This window comes from Vicia villosa, linkage group LG4 (assembly GCF_029867415.1).
Source record: "Vicia villosa cultivar HV-30 ecotype Madison, WI linkage group LG4, Vvil1.0, whole genome shotgun sequence".
Classification (NCBI taxonomy): Eukaryota; Viridiplantae; Streptophyta; class Magnoliopsida; order Fabales; family Fabaceae; genus Vicia; species Vicia villosa.
Window position 1 is genome coordinate 194,507,216 of NC_081183.1, and position 16,351 is coordinate 194,523,566.

Genomic DNA, 16,351 nt, shown 5'->3' on the forward strand with positions numbered 1-16,351 from the left:
ACCCATATGGATTCAACTTGAAACATTTTACAATGGGTTGATTACTCCTTCAAGGAATATGCTAGATGCCTCAAGTGGTGGAGCTCTTTTTTCTAAGTCTTATGAAGAAGGTTATAGATTGATTGAGAGTATTACGATATACGTCACAATATTTCAGCCAAAATGACATACGTCATAATATCTCACATAAATTCATATAAGTTCACACATCAAATCACATAAACTCATAATCACACAAATGAAATGCGACTCTAACAAATGCACATGCATGTGGTACCCAGGGCTTCAGCCCCCATCTCCAATCTGTACCCTGAAGAGCTTCATCAATTGAAGTTGGCTCAATCATAGAAACTAATCCAAATAGTGAATTTTCATTATTTCTGAGAAAAGATATAGTTCTGATGGGGTCATCTTTGTTTCCAAGTATGACATCTTCTGGATGATGTGTAGTGAGTCTCAAAAATCTTTTGAGAGAGGGTTTTTCAGAAATACTGAAATTCTCCATACTGATGTATTTTCAGCTTCTGAATCTTCAGAGTTTGTGACCTGTACTTCCGTATCTGCAAAATTTTCAAATTGCATTGGCTTTTGATGGTCAAGCTTATCATCAAATTTGATATTGATTTATTCTTCAACAATCAAGGTTTCTGTATTATATACTCTATAGCCTTTTGAGCGTTCAGAGTATCCCAGCAGAAAACACTTTTGTGCTTTAGAATTAAACTTGTCCAGATGTTCTTTAGTATTTAGAATATAGCAAGTACATCCAAATGGATGAAAATATGATATGTTTGGTTTTCTATTCTTCCACAGTTCATAGGGAGTCTTTTGAAGAATGGTTCTTATGTAAATTTTATTTTGAATATAACATGTTGTGTTTACTGCTTCTGTCCAGAAATGTTTAGCCATATTAGTTTCATTAATCATAGTCCTAGCCATTTCTTGTAATGTTCTATTATTACGTTCTACAACTCCATTTTGTTGAGGAGTTCTAGGACAGGAGAAATTATGAGAGATTCCATTATCTTTAAAAAACTTCTCAAAGAGATGATTCTCAAATTCTCCTCCATGATCACTTCTGACCTTTTAGATTTTAAGCTCTTTTTCATTTTGAACTTGGTTACAGAAGTCAAAGAACAAAGTATGTGACTAATCTTTGTGTTTTAAGAATTTTACCCATGTCCATCGGATGTAGTCATCAACAATAACCAATCAGTACTTCTTACCTCTGATTGATGCAGTTTTAACAGGACCAAATAAATCAATATGCAGATGTTCTAATGGTCTAGAGGAGGAAATAACATTTTAAATTTGAAATAAGTTTTTGAAAACTTTCCCTTCTGACATTTTGTAATCTTGACTATTATCTATAAATAGAGGCATCACAACAGGCATAAGCCTTCGTCACTGTTTGCCAATCCAGGCCATCACAAGAATGCAATACGCCTATATCACAAATGTTACCAATAATTAGAGGTAACTCAACGTCACTTTATTTCCTGCATTTTGTAGTAATCACAAAATCATCGCATCATCACTGGCCATAGGCCTACCACTTAATATCACCACGTCACAACAGCACGTCAACAACAATGCATACACAACAAGTCATCAATTATAATCGACAATCATCACAAATCGTCACAAATAATACAACGGAAAATCACAAAATTCATAATGTTCATCGCATCACAACATCGCCAAAACATCACCAAAAATACAGGTACCGAATCATTTTCGGACACTCCTAATTTATTCTATTCGGGGTTAAATTAGCTCTGGTCTACCATTTATTTATTTTCTAATCACTAATTATTTATTTAATTTCTGTCACTGATATGTCGCTAATTTATTAGTCGGCTACTTCACAAAATTATTCTGCTAAATACTAACTTGCTATTATCAAGTTGCTCTATTAAACATAACCAGAATTATGTTCTACTGTTCCTGTTACCAACTTATCATTTTCTATTTCTACTGATTCACTTAATTGATCTTAAGCTCTTAAATTAATCTAACAGGTACCTATTAATGCTAATTATAAAACTCAGTACCTATTACTAGTTAATTAAGTAAACAAGAGTATATGAGAAATAGTAGGGACATGTTAAATATATCACTGAGAGAGAGTAAGTGTGCCTATTTTAAAGAAAATTGGAAATGAAACAATGTTGATGGCCCCCATCCCATGTATGGGGGCGCCCACCCCAGGGGCAAGGGGCACCCACCCCACACTCTGGTGGCCCCCACCCTCTAATATTTTCTTTAAGGGGCGCCCACCCCTTTTGTTGGTGGCCCCCACCCCTAAATTTCCTTCCTCTCCCAATATTTCGTTCACAGACCCAATTTTTCCCATTACGGTCTCAGTTTTCAGTCCACAAACAATTATTGATTTCAGAAAATTTCACCGTCACAACATCACTAACAACCCAAATTATTTTCCAATCACAGGAAACATCATCGATTATAATTTCTAATTCATTTCAATCATCACAGATAACATAATTCAACATTAATCATATAGCAGCAAGTTTTCACACAAAATTTCCAAGAACAACACACAACAGTTATCACACATATCACAAAATTAACTGGAACAAAGAGATAGTATCAATTCCCTAAACCCCACATACGGTTCATCATATCCCCGTTTATAGAGCAAGAACCCCACCCTTACCTTGTATTTGGAGTCCGCTCTACAATTTCCGGTCGAATTCCTAACTTCCGGCTTCGCATAATTCTTTCGGTTTCTTTTCTCTTCTTTTATGCAATCTCTTCTCATACCAACACCAAACCTTTATTCCTCTTCTGATAGCAATGTTTCCAAAAAACCGACTGCTACTTCAATTCTCTAATGCCTCCAAAATTATGTTTTTCTAGTTTTCTCCCAAACCTAAGTGTCATACTTCTCAATTTGGGCCTAACTAAAATTATTCACGTACAGAGTATTATTCACAAGCCCATATATTTAATATGGTATACCTCCTTTTTACTCTATGTCTCAAATTCTCGGTCTAATCTTAATTACTCAAAAAAATCCCAAAACGCCAAATATTATTCTAATAATATTTCTAATACTGAAAATATTAAAATTCACGATTAACTCTTGACCCGCTATCCCGTAAAAATACCGACTCAGTCGCTCAAAATACGCCAAAACTCAATAAATATTAGAATAATCCAAATTAAATAATAAATCAAAATACAGGTGTTACAACTGACGCATCTAAAGTTGCCTGCGTGTATTGTGGAAGAGCCCATTTGTTTGAACAATGTTTTGCAAACCCTGTTTCTGTCAACTATGTTTGCAACAATAACAACAGGTGCAATAATCCTTGCAGACATGCCTACAACCCAGGATGGCGCAACCATCCCAATTTTTCATAGAGTAACACTCAAAGCGAACAAAAACCTCGAGCAACTTAAGCACCACATGTTCCACCTACTTTTGTGACACCTAAGTATGTTGTGGAAAATCAAGGCAATAACCAGTTGGAAAAACATCCTCAAGAGTTTTATTCAAGAAACCAAGAACCAGTTTCAAGCACAAGGAGTATGCATAAAAAATTTAGAGAACCAAGTGGGGCAGATTGCTACTGTGTTGAGTTTAATAAATGAGTGTACTCCCAAGTTCTACTGAAACTCCAATAACATCTTAGAAGCAAAGAGTCAAGTGGAGAACTGCCAGCTCTGGACAGTTCTAAAGTTGAAGAGAAATCCACTGAGGAACCATTCTCATCGGGCATCAAGAGAATGATAACAACCATATTCTTGGCATGGCTTCTAATTCAGATAAACATCCTAAAGTTTTACCATCCCTTATACTATTAGGAGCATTTTCTGTGGAAGAGCTATATGTGATCTTGGAGCTAGCATAAATTTTATGCCACTGTCTATCTTTAAAAAGCTAGGGATATGAGCTGTCAAGCCTACGACCATCACTCTACAGTTAGCAGATATAAGTATTTGTTATCCTCAAGGAAAGATAGAAGATGTATTAGTAAGGGTTGACAAGCTTATCTTCCCTACTGAGTTCATCATTATGGACTTTGATTCTGATGAAGAAACTTTCATCCTGTTGGGAAGACCTATCCTTGCTCCAGGAAGAACTCTAATTGATGTAGGAAAAGGACAACTCACCATGAGAGTTAATGGTCATCGAGTTATGTTCAATGTCCTCAATTATTTGTAGTACCCTGAGGAAGATGTAGCTGGATGTTCCATGATCTCTAGCTGGGAAGGAATGGTTCACAAAAGCCTACTCGAGTCTAGCAACATGTTAGAGCAAGAGTATGGAAAGTTGGAAAAAGAAGAAGTCCTACATGAAGGAATTATTTGTGGACCCTTGAGCAAACAAGATATTCAAGAAGAACCTATGGAGGTGTTGGAGGTGTCCACTGTATTAAGGAAGTACAACTCTTCTTCATTAGAAGTTCCACCTAAGTTTGAACTAAATCAACTTCCTGCTCACTTACAATATGCTTACTTGGAGGCAGGACAGAAGTTGCTTGTGATTGTTGCTACATATTTAGCTAAATATCAAAAGAACCAACTCCTTGACATTCTGAAGAAACACAAGAGAGCTATCGCTTGATAAATCTCTAACATTAAGGGGATTAGTCCCACAGTTTGCATGCACAGAATCTTGTTAGAGGAAAATTCCAAGAATAACATTGAGAGCCAAAGAAGGTTGAATCCTATTATAAAAGAAGTGGTCAAAAGTGAAATCATAAAATGGTTAGATGTTGGGATCATCTACCCTATTTCAGATAGTGTATAGGTGATCCCTATTTAATGTGTGCCAAAGAAAGGAGGTATGGCTGTGGTCAACAATGAAAAAGATGAGCTAATCCCTACTAGAACTGTCATCAGATGGAGAATTTGTATGGATTATAGGAAGCTAAACAAGGCCACTAGGAAGGACCATTTCTCTTTGTCATTCATTGATCAAATGTTGGATAGATTGGCTGGAAAAAAGTATTATTGCTTCTTGGATGGATATTCGGGCTACAACCAAATAACCATTGAACCTGAAGACCAAGAGAAGACAATATTCATTTGTCCTTATGACACCTTTGCCTTCAGAAGGATGCCTTTTGGTCTATGTAATGCTTCATCCACTTTCCAATGTTGCATGATGGCCATATTTTTTATATTAATGAAAGTTCTTTAGAAGTTTTCATGGATGATTTTTCTGTGTTAGTAGAATCATTCCAGAGATGCCTAGATAACTTGGATCTAGTATTAACTAGATGTGAAGAAAATAATCTTGTGCTGAATTGGGGGAAGTATCATTTCATGGTGAAAGAAGGAATTATGTTAGGGCACAAGATTTCTAAAAAGGGATTGGAAGTAGATCAAGCCAAGATAGAAGTGATAGAGAAGGTGCCTCCCACCAGTGACAAATAAGAGATTAGAATTTTCCTGGGGCATGATGGATTTTATATAAGGTCTATCAAGGATTTTTTTCAAGATAACCAAGCCATTTTGTCAATTGGTGCAGCATGACGTGCCTTATGTCTTCAGTCAAGAGTGTTTGAAAGCCTTCAATATAGTGAAGAAAGCTCTTATCTCAGCACCAATAGTAAAGACTCTTGAATGGTGTCATACCCCCAAATTTGCCCTCATATATTTGCAAATGTCATTTTATTTCAAATAAGTGACATAGCCCAGTTGGTAAGGATTTGAGGTTAAACGGTATATGAGCGAGAGGTCCCGGACTCAAATCTCACTTCTAACATTTCCCCTTTTTTATTTGTTTTCTAACTTTATTTCCATTTATTCAAAAATCATAAAAATTGCATTTTTCTTAATTATTTTAATTTAATTTTCGCACTAATTAAATAGGCATTTTTTTAAATAGTCAATTTTCACTTTTATGCATTTTTTAGTCAAAAAATCACCAAAAATCATAAAATATTCAAAAAATCCAAAAAAAAAAAGAAGTTTTTAATTTTAATTTTTCGTTATAATTTTAATTTTATATTTTATATTAATTTTTAATTGTAATTCATTATTTTATACATTTTATAGCTAAAAAAAATCAAAAATCAAAATAGTACTTTTTGCTTAGCTTTTGGTCCAAGTTAATTGACATTAAAATTTATTTGATTTGATTCTCTCTAATTTTAGATAAAATCAAAACAAATAATTTTGTTATGTCAATAGTATTAATGTTAATTTATTTTTTCCTTTTTTTATTTTAACTTAACTTTACACTATAAATTGAGTCACTTTGTACACTTTTGAAAAACTAATAATTACCAACTTTTCAATTCACTCTCTCACAACTAAACCCTTTTTTTTTAACACCTTCAACCCCATTCTCCATTCCTAATTTCTACACGTACAAAACAATTCACTACAATTTCTACATTATACTAACATTTTTTACGCATTTTTCTTCAATCTCTTTTCTTTCAAGAGTCTCTTCAATATCTTTTGTTGTTTTTTTCTTGGTTCATGGTCAATCCAATGATTTTCTATGAGGCCTTCTCCTTTTAAAAAGTTTTTTCTACATCCTGTAACTAGAATTACAATATTTTTGGCCAATGATTTCCTATGAGACCTCCTCTTTTTTTTTTTAGAAAAAAACTTTTTCTAAATCTTTTTATCAAAACTAAAAACAAACATTTTCTTTTCAAAAACCTTTTGGCCAATGATGATACCTGAGGCCTGTCATTCAAAAACCTCGTTTTGACCGACGATTTCTTCCATATAAGGCCACTCTTTTTCTTTTTTTATTTATTTATTTATTTTCTTATTATTATTATTATTATTATACTATTATTATTATATTATTATTATTATTATTATAATTATTATCTTTTGTGCAAGTACTTCCTTTGGCCATTAACCATGTTTTGGCCAAACATTTTGTTGGCCACTTCCCCTTGATAAAATCTCTATTTTTTGAATCCAGACTTTTTGGCTAAAAGCCAAATCAGGTATTCCTGCCCTTTTGGTCTTGATCTAATTTTCTGAACATTATTTTATTTCTTGAGAAAATTGTATAATTTAAAAGCACTTTAATAGTTTAGTTTAATTTCTAACAGTTTTTGGCCAATATTTATAACTAGTATTAGGATTTTTACTTGTTTTGACATAAATTTTTTTTTAATTAATTACTTAGACATAAATTTTTATAATTTAATTAATTTGTAAATAACTTATAATTAGGTTAATTAGTCTTTTAATTAAAATAAAATCATAAAAAAACACAAAAATATTAGTTCTAATTTGATTCGATTTTTTTCCTAACATTAATTTTATTTGATTAGATTTAGGATTTGATTAGGATTTAATAATTAGGATTAATTTACAATTTAAAATTTAATTAGATTAGATTAGATTTAGTAATTAGAATATTTCTTTAAATAATTAGATTTAGGTTTTTTATAACTTAAAATATTTTTCTAATTTAAATCTCTTTCTCTCCATCCCCAATCTTTTCTCGATTTTTCGATTTTTGTGATATTTATATTTTACTTGCATATTATTTTTACAATTATTATGTAATTTGTTCATAGTTTGTAATAGTTTAATTAGGATTTATTTTCCGTATTTTTTAATTATGTAACTGCTCCTGGTTTGTAATAGTAATTAGGACTTTTATTTTCCGCGTTTTATTTTCTGCACAGGTTTTACAATTATGTATCTCTCCCGAAGCCATGTAATAGTAATTAGGATTTATTTTCCGCATTTTATTTTCTGCAAAGGTTTTATAATTATGTATCTCTCCCAAGGCCATGTAATAGCGTTGGATTTTATTTTCCGCACTTTACTTTCTGCACCATTTAAACTGCTATTTAACTGCTAGATGTATGTTAATAGGATTGTATGACAAGATTAAAATTGAACATAGCTAACAAATAATTCAAGATAAAATATCAGAAAATAACACACTTCTCACACACTCACCTTTAGGGTAATCCTCTCTTATGCTGTCTTTCGACGAATAATAGTCAAGTCCCTAGAGCGTAGGGATACCTTAGAAAATGTCCCTCCGATTTAGATCATCATAGTCCATCCGATAAAAGATCATAGTCCCTTCGAGTTGCCTACGATTAAAAATGATCTTGTCCCTCGATGTTGCCTCGATAAATGATGATCGCCCCTTCGAATTCTAAGGTATCCTTACTGGTTGCCTACGAATGACTATTCTCATCCTTTCCTAAAGACTTCCTACCCTTCTTATGGTATGGATAGACTTATGGCAAATGATGACCCACGATGACCCGATACATCCAATGAAAGGACTTCCCACTAACTAATGGTGTGGATAGTCTCTTTCCCTTAACGAAAGACTTTAAGAACAAGAAAGACTTTAAATTTAGGGTAGGTAGTTCTTAATTGCTTGCTCAATCCAAACAAATTCAAAATGCTTTTCACTCTTCCTTTTCAAAACTATTTTCAAAGACTACACTTTGTATACATCCGTACGAAGATCATTACAAAGTTAAAGTCCTTATTCAAAAATCTTTTTCTAAACACACACAACACTTTTTCAAACAATTCAAAATAAAGTGAGCTAAGCAATTAAGAGCCCATGGATAACCATGGATACAAAGGGTGCTTACACCTCCCCTTTGTATAACCTAGGGGTGGCAAAACGGGCCGCCCGCCCCGCCTACCGCCCGCCCCGCCTTAAGCCCGCCAAAAAACGAGCGGGGCGGGCATGCCCGCCAAGTGAAATGGGCATAAAAATCATGCCCGCCCCGCCAAGATGGCGGGTTGGCGGGCGGCGGGCTTGCCCGCCTATTTTAATTCATATTTTTTTTCATTTTTTTAATAGATTAATAAGTTTTTTTTACCTTTTAATTAAATTTTTCACTTATTTTTTAAAACAATTTTTTATAAAAGCAACTTTTTAACAAATTTTACTTAAAATAATATTACATATATTTACAAATAAATATATAAAATAAACCATTAAGAATTGAAATTACTAGAATTAACTAAAAAAGAGGGAATTTTGGAGGAGGGGCGGGCTTTTGCGGGCGGCGGGCATTGGCGGGGCGGGCATGGTGGGCGGCGGGTTTTGGCGGGGCGGGCTTTGGCGAGCGGCGGGCCTAAATTCCCAACCCAACCCGCCATTTTTTGGCTGGTGCGCGGGCGGCCCGACGGGCCACGGCCCGTTTTGCCACCCCTAGTATAACCTACCCCCCGAACTCAAAATCTTTCAAAGGTCTTTCCTGTTCTTTTTGCCTTTCCAATTGGATAAAATAAAAGTCGGCGGTAACTCTTGCTATCCGCAACATTTTAAAAAGTCAGCTCTCCCACCGTATTAAAACTGGACAAAGCCCTTTGAGTTAATGTGTAATGCAAGTGACTATGTCATTGGGGTTGTACTGGGTCAGAGGCACGACAAGGTGTTTCACACCATCTATTACACTAGTAGAACTTTGATTGGGGCGCAAGTAAATTACACCACCATTGAGAAAGAGCTTCTAGCTGTTGTGTTTGCTTTTGACAAGTTTATACCCTACTTGGTAGGAACTAAGGTCATTGTGTACACTGATCATGTTGCCATCAAATACCTAATTTCTAAGAAAGATGCCAAGCCAAGGCTTATTAAATGGGTACTCTTGCTATAAGAGTTTGACCTTGAAATTAGATATAAGAAGGGAGTTGAGAATTTGGTTGCTGACCATCTCTCAAAATTACCATAGGTGGTGCAAGATAATGCCATTGGGGAGATTCATGAAACTTTTCTTGATGAGCAACCAATGTTGATCACCTCTTGCGTGACTTCGTGGTATGCTGATATTGTCAACTATCTGGTCAACTGATATACCCCCCCTCGAGTTCAACTCTCAACAAAGGAAGTGGTTCTTCCATTTGATAAAAATTTACTTTCGGGATTAACCTTTCCTTTACAAGAAGTGTGCTGACCATAGCTTAGAAGATGCGTAGACCAACCAGAGGCACGTCATATCTTGTTTGCATGTCATGAAGCCTTATGGAGGACATTTTGGAGGGACCAGAACTGCTGCCAAGGTTCTGCAATCAAGTTATTTTTGGCTCACTCTTTTTAAAGATGCTCATGTTATGGTTAAGAAATGTGACAAATGCCAAAGAATGGGAAATATCTCCATGAGGAAAGAGATGCCTCTTACCAACATCTTTGAAATTGAAATTTTTTATGTATGGGGCATTGACTTCATGGGGCCATTTCCCCAATCCTTTGGAAATTTATACATTCTAGTTGTTGTGCATTATGTTTCCAAGTGGGTAGAGGCAGTAGCAATTCCAACTAATGATATCAAGTTATACATTAATGTGTAATTTGGGTAGGAAAAATGGCAAGGATAGTTGGAGGTTGATATGGAAGCTTAAAGTCCCTGAACGAATAAGATCCTTTATTTGGTTGGTGTATCATGGTAGGATAATGACCAATGAGAGAAAAAAATAAAATGCAACTATGAGGGAATTTTTGTAGTCACTATGGAACATAGGTGGAACCCATTATACATGTCTCACGTGACTATCCTTTGACTTTTGCTATTTGGACTAATGTGGTTAAGTTGGATATGAGAGACTCTTTTTTCACTAGTAATATTAAAGAGTGGGTGGATACTAATATGCATTTGGATTTTAGTATTAGTGGTGATCCTTCGTGGTCGGAACTTTGGGCAACCTCTTGCCATGCACTTTGGATATGGAGGAATAAGAAACAACATGATGAGAATTTTGTGGCGGCATGCAAATAAAGTTTCTCACGAGTATTTTTTGGCAACAAAGATGCATGATATAATGGATTTAACTCGAAAGGCTAAGAAAATAAGGTAGCATCCTCCTCTTTCAGGTTGGATGAGATTAAACACGGATGGAGCTTGTAAGAATGGTTTGATAGCTAGATCTGGTGGAGCTTTAAGAGATTGTATGGGTGAATGGCTTGGAGGCTTCGTAAGATATTTGGGTTCTTATGGTGCGTATATTGTTGAAATTTGGCGTGTACTAGAAGGATTAAGATTAACAAAAGAGATTGGGTTCCGAGCTATTGAGCTTCATGTAGATTTCAAAGTGGTTGTTCAAAATATTTTGGACAAAATAGTATAATTGGAAAGCGGTTGGTTCAAAAAATTCAACAATTACTCAAACTGGATTGAGAGGTGTGTGATTATCATATTTACCTTGAATCGAACACTTGTGCACATACATATGTCAACATGAGGTGTGATTTAAGTCCAAATTTAATGCTTTACGAGCGAATTCTTATTCAATTTTTTCTTCTTTTATTAGTTGATTGTATTGAAGTCTCTACTACTAAATTGATTGTATGTAATTTTTTCTATAAAATTCGATATTTTTTTATAGAAAAATTATGATATTTATAAAAATTTATGCAGAAATCATGACACAAATAAATGATTAACTTATATAAAATTTATTATAACAAATAATAAAAAAATTATAAAATCTCAATTTTCCTCCTACTCATACATCATTGGTAAATGGAATGTGAATATACCATATCAAAATTTGTTCACATAGTTGATCATACCAATATCGTATATTTGTAATGCATCTTGAACAGAACATACAAAGGAACTATTATCTTAAAAATTTGTAATGGATCTTGAATAGAATATATCAACTATTATCTTAAAAATCTTTAATACATAACTGAGCTAAGCCTCTAACACCTACCATATTTTGCAATGAATAAAAAACAATGCTTTTGTTCATTATCCTAACATGCAATTTTTAGAGAGATCTTAAATTTTCTTTTATATTTATAGTTTAAATTAATTAAATTTTAAAAAAATATTTTTTAAATTATTTTATAGGCTAATTAATAATACCTATTTAAATTATATAATAATAATCTTTTACAAATTGTATTATTTAATATGTTAATTTAAAAATCACACGTATAGATAACAATTTTTTAAATCTTTTTAACCTAATTGAAAATTTGATATCTAAGTTTTTTTTATAATTTTAGTTTTTTTTTTTAATAATGAGAAGAGTTTTTAGATGAGTTAATTTTATTATTAATTAAAAATAAAATATTAAATGAAATTAGTTATAATATATTAATTTTAAAAAATAATTTTATTATATCAAAAATATTTAATTTTAAATTTTATATCAAATTTCGAGATATGTTGGACCAAACTTGATTCTTTTAAAAAATTATTAAAGGTCAAAGCTCTCAAAAAAAAAAAACACTTATATAGAAACTTTAAAACACAAATAAATTGACTCTTCGACCAAAATTATCTACTTGTCTCTTGTAATATTCTCTTCTAAGTTATTTTTAAAATTATTTTATTTATCTAGTCTATTTTATTTTATCTATTTTAAAATTCAATTCTCTATTTCAATCTCTTCAAGTCTCCCTTCTAACTCTTTCTCTCTTTTAATTTAAATATTTGTTTGTTGAAAATTTAAAATTTTAAACGAGAGATAGAAACTAGGGAGAGAGATGGAGAAAATAGTTTAAAAAAAATCAATTTCCTTCTCTCTTATTTATCTCATAAATTTTATTGGAGAGGAGGGGTACTAGTAGAAGAGGAACCAAATCTAAAAACTTAAGAAAATAAAACGGAGTAAGATGGACTGTTTTGAGAGTGTTTTTGAGAGAGAAAGAGAATGACATTAGATTTTTTTATGAGAAAAGGAGAAGTGTGGAAGAAAATGAGCAAGAGAGAGAGAGGAAGAGAAAGAGGAAGACACAAATGTAATTCTGAGAGACTATGAAATGAGAAAGAGAATGAGATACAATGGAAAAAGTTTATATCACATTGATATCTATTAGAGAATACAAGTTTTGTGTGACCGTGTAGAATTTATAAGTGTCTTGAAAAAAATTGAATGTCATGTGAATTTCACTAGCTAACAAATTCATCATAATTGAGCAGCTAAACTCCTTATACTCTCATGTGAGCATCCTGGTTAGTTTCATTCATAAATTACTTACCTTTCTAATTTGTACACACACTTTAATGTTTCACACCTTCCATGATCATCTTAAAACTATGATTTCATGCACAACATCAATCCACTCTCATGTCAAGTTAATGGTTATTTATATTCATTTTCTCATCATGTGAATCCTTTTTGTGCATAAAAAAAAACAAAATATAATAGACTCAGTGTGTCAAAACCATGGTGGACCAAAACTGTGTTAGTCCATCCTAAATGTCACTTAATATGTTTGGTACTATAGAAATAAGATATACTTGAGCCATTGTCATAATAATCATACGTCAAATGAAAGTTTTGGAGGGTTTATACAGTATATTAAGTAGCCGTGTGTATGGTTGGTTATTTTTAGAAACTAAATCTGATAGAGGGGTATAATAGTATTTATAATTAGTATTGTTATGGGATTTTAGTTGTATTCGGGCTTTTAATATTTGTTGGGCTTTTTAGTTTATTATCCTTTAATAGTATTATATAATGTAGTCTCATAGAGACATTTAGAAGGAATCAATGAAATCAAAAGTTATTTTATCCTTGTTTCTTTTAGATAGTTTTATTTTCTCTAGTTTTGTTAGGGTTTAGCTTTTTGCTTCCTAACAATTGGTGCTTTCATTTTCGATCTCACTTCCGCTTAAAGTCATGACAATATTATTGTTTGATGGGGAAGAAGATGCCTATTGGTGGATTCTATGTTTGGAGAAATTTTTCAAGGAGCATGAAACACCCAAGTCATTGAAGGTTTTAAAAGCTGTTAGAGCATTGAGAGGCTCTGCTTTCAAATGGTGGATATGGTGGTCTCGTGTTCATCGCAGATATAATTGGGAGTTATTTACAACCGCATTATTATGGCGTTTTAAACCTGAATGGCGAGAAATCTTACCAATTTCGGATGAGGAAGAGGAACCGATTGAAGAGGATGAGGAGTGGGAGGTTGAACCTCAACAGTTGGTGCAAGGGGATAACATTGATGTACAACCAACAATGGTGGATGAAAGAATCAACGATTCCAACAAATTTTCTTCTTCACGTGTTATTTCGGATCTGGATTTTGCATTATCAGTTAAAGATCCAATCGTTCAATCCCCTGTTCCGGAAGAAATCCCATTACATACACCTTTGTTCGTCGAGTCAGACAATCAGTATGAAGAAAACACGATTCAACCATATGAGCTCATAACAACAAGTCTCGACATTTTTTCGGCAGTCGGCGGTGAACAGAAAGATCTTATCGATACAGCCTGCAAGGAGAAATGTATGGATCATTCCTCTTGCTTTACACTCGTAACGTTCCCTCCCGCCTTCGCATTTCCATCGATGAAGGAAACGATGAACACTACCTCCACAACATCACCCCAACACTCAGTTTCTTTATTCGACCCTGGAGGATATTTTAAATTGCAAGAGTCTTGGATTGCAAACCGAGCTTTACTCCCATCTCCAAAACCACCTTATCAGAATGACACACAATGGTTGATTTATTTGATAAAATTCTATGCAAATTTTAGTTGTATGTACTCTGCACAAAAGGTGTTTGCTGAAATGTCTGAACAAAGTATTGTCTCATGTTTGACCTTCATTCAAAGAGTTTTTACTAGCAACACATATGGTTGGGAAGGGTACACATCACTCTCATTGGATTTATGGAACATTTATGAAATAGACACCATTTTTCCAGCGTATATTTTAGAGCAGAATCAAGGAGATGGAGAGATAAGTGTTCTTTATGCCGTAATTCTGGTTTGTGCCATAAGGGGATTTCACTACAAACAATGGGATCCAGGGGTTCTGTTTTGGAAATATTTCATGTGTAAGGAGAAAGCAAAGATTATGGTGAAATGGGCGACGCTGATCGAACAAAACATAGAAGACGTTGCAGCATTGGATACAATTGATGGAGGGAAGTTGTATAGTTGGTGTAAGGCTGTTCATGTACCTGAAGAGACGAATATCTTGCGATGCTATGCTGGCGCTGATGATAAGATTCTTGGAAAAGTGTTCAAAACTTCGAGGAATCTTCATTTATATACTTTGATGGAACATATTGGTGTTGTTGGACATATTATACCTTGGATTTTTCCGATTGCTATGTTCTTTACTAAGGTTGCTCCTTCTTTGGCTGCTGGTTGTACTATGGTTCCTAAACCGGCTGAACAAACACCTCTCTCTTCTTTGTTTTATGCTTATCTCGCTAACGAGGTTGGAATTCCGAATGGAGTACTCAATGTAGTACCTGGATTTGGCGCAACTGCAGGAGCTGCTATCACCTCACATATGGACATTGATGCAATCCGTTTCACTGGTTCAACCGAAACGGGTCGTCGCATAATGCAGGCGGATGAATGCTTGATGACAAGAATGCAAGATATGTATTTGGGCTATCATTTCCTTTTGGAGCAAGAATTTGGATCCTTAACTCATGCTTTCTTTGGTTTCAATAGCACAATTGTTGTTTGGAGAATTTCACCACTAAATGAAGTTGGTGGATGGAAGGATCACACAACAGTAGAAGATATGGACTTAGCAGTAAGAGCTAGTCTCAAAGGATGGAAATTTGTCTACTTTAGTGACCTCAAGGTGAAAAGTGAATTGCCAAGTACCTTCAAAGCCTACTGTTATCAGCAACATAGATGGTCATGTGGTTTAGCAAATCTTTTCAAAGAAATGACAATGGAAATTATAAGAAACAAGAAAGTCACCATGTGGAAGAAATTTTATGTGGTTTATAGTTTTTTCTTTATGGGAAAGATAATAGCTCATGTAGTCACATTTACATTCTACTGTGTCATTTTGCTTGCAACTGTTTTAGTTCCAGAAGTAGAAGTTCTAAAATGGGGTGTTGTCTATATACCTTCAATCATCACACTTCTTAATGCAGTGGAATCACCTTACATGAGAAAATTGATTTTTCAAATTATGAAGTATATGTCGCAAATAATTAGTGACAATTTGTTATTCAAGCAATGGGATCCGGGAACAATATCTCTACTCGTATATTGATTTTAGAACCTTGAGGACAAGGTTCACGTGAACCCGGCGGCAATGATAGAGGGGTATAATAGTATTTATAATTAGTATTGTTATGGGATTTTAGTTGTATTTGGGCTTTTAATATTTGTTGGGCTTTTTAGTTTATTATCCTTTAATAGTATTATATAATGTAGTCTCATAGAGACATTTAGAAGGAATCAATGAAATCAAAAGTTATTTTATCCTTGTTTCTTTTAGATAGTTTTATTTTCTCTAGTTTTGTTAGGGTTTAGCTTTTTGCTTCCTAACAAAATCATAACTTTTTTTCTAAAAGCAACTGACATTAAGAAATCGCACTAGGGGTGCAACCCTTACACCAAAAAAAAAACACCAAATTAAAAGTACTCGAAACAAGACATCGGTAACTTGTACCAGTCATAATAACTAGAAA

The 16,351-nt window shown here is 33.7% G+C and overlaps 1 protein-coding gene across 1 annotated transcript; it reads left to right on the forward strand.

Annotated features, from left to right (window-relative positions):
- Positions 1 to 13,523: 13,523 nt before the first annotated feature.
- Positions 13,524 to 16,052, forward strand: LOC131594194 (uncharacterized). The gene has a single exon (XM_058866280.1). It carries the CDS (start codon positions 13,573 to 13,575, stop codon positions 15,928 to 15,930), a length of 2,358 nt encoding a protein of 785 aa, XP_058722263.1. The 5' UTR covers positions 13,524 to 13,572; the 3' UTR covers positions 15,931 to 16,052.
- Positions 16,053 to 16,351: the final 299 nt, after the last annotated feature.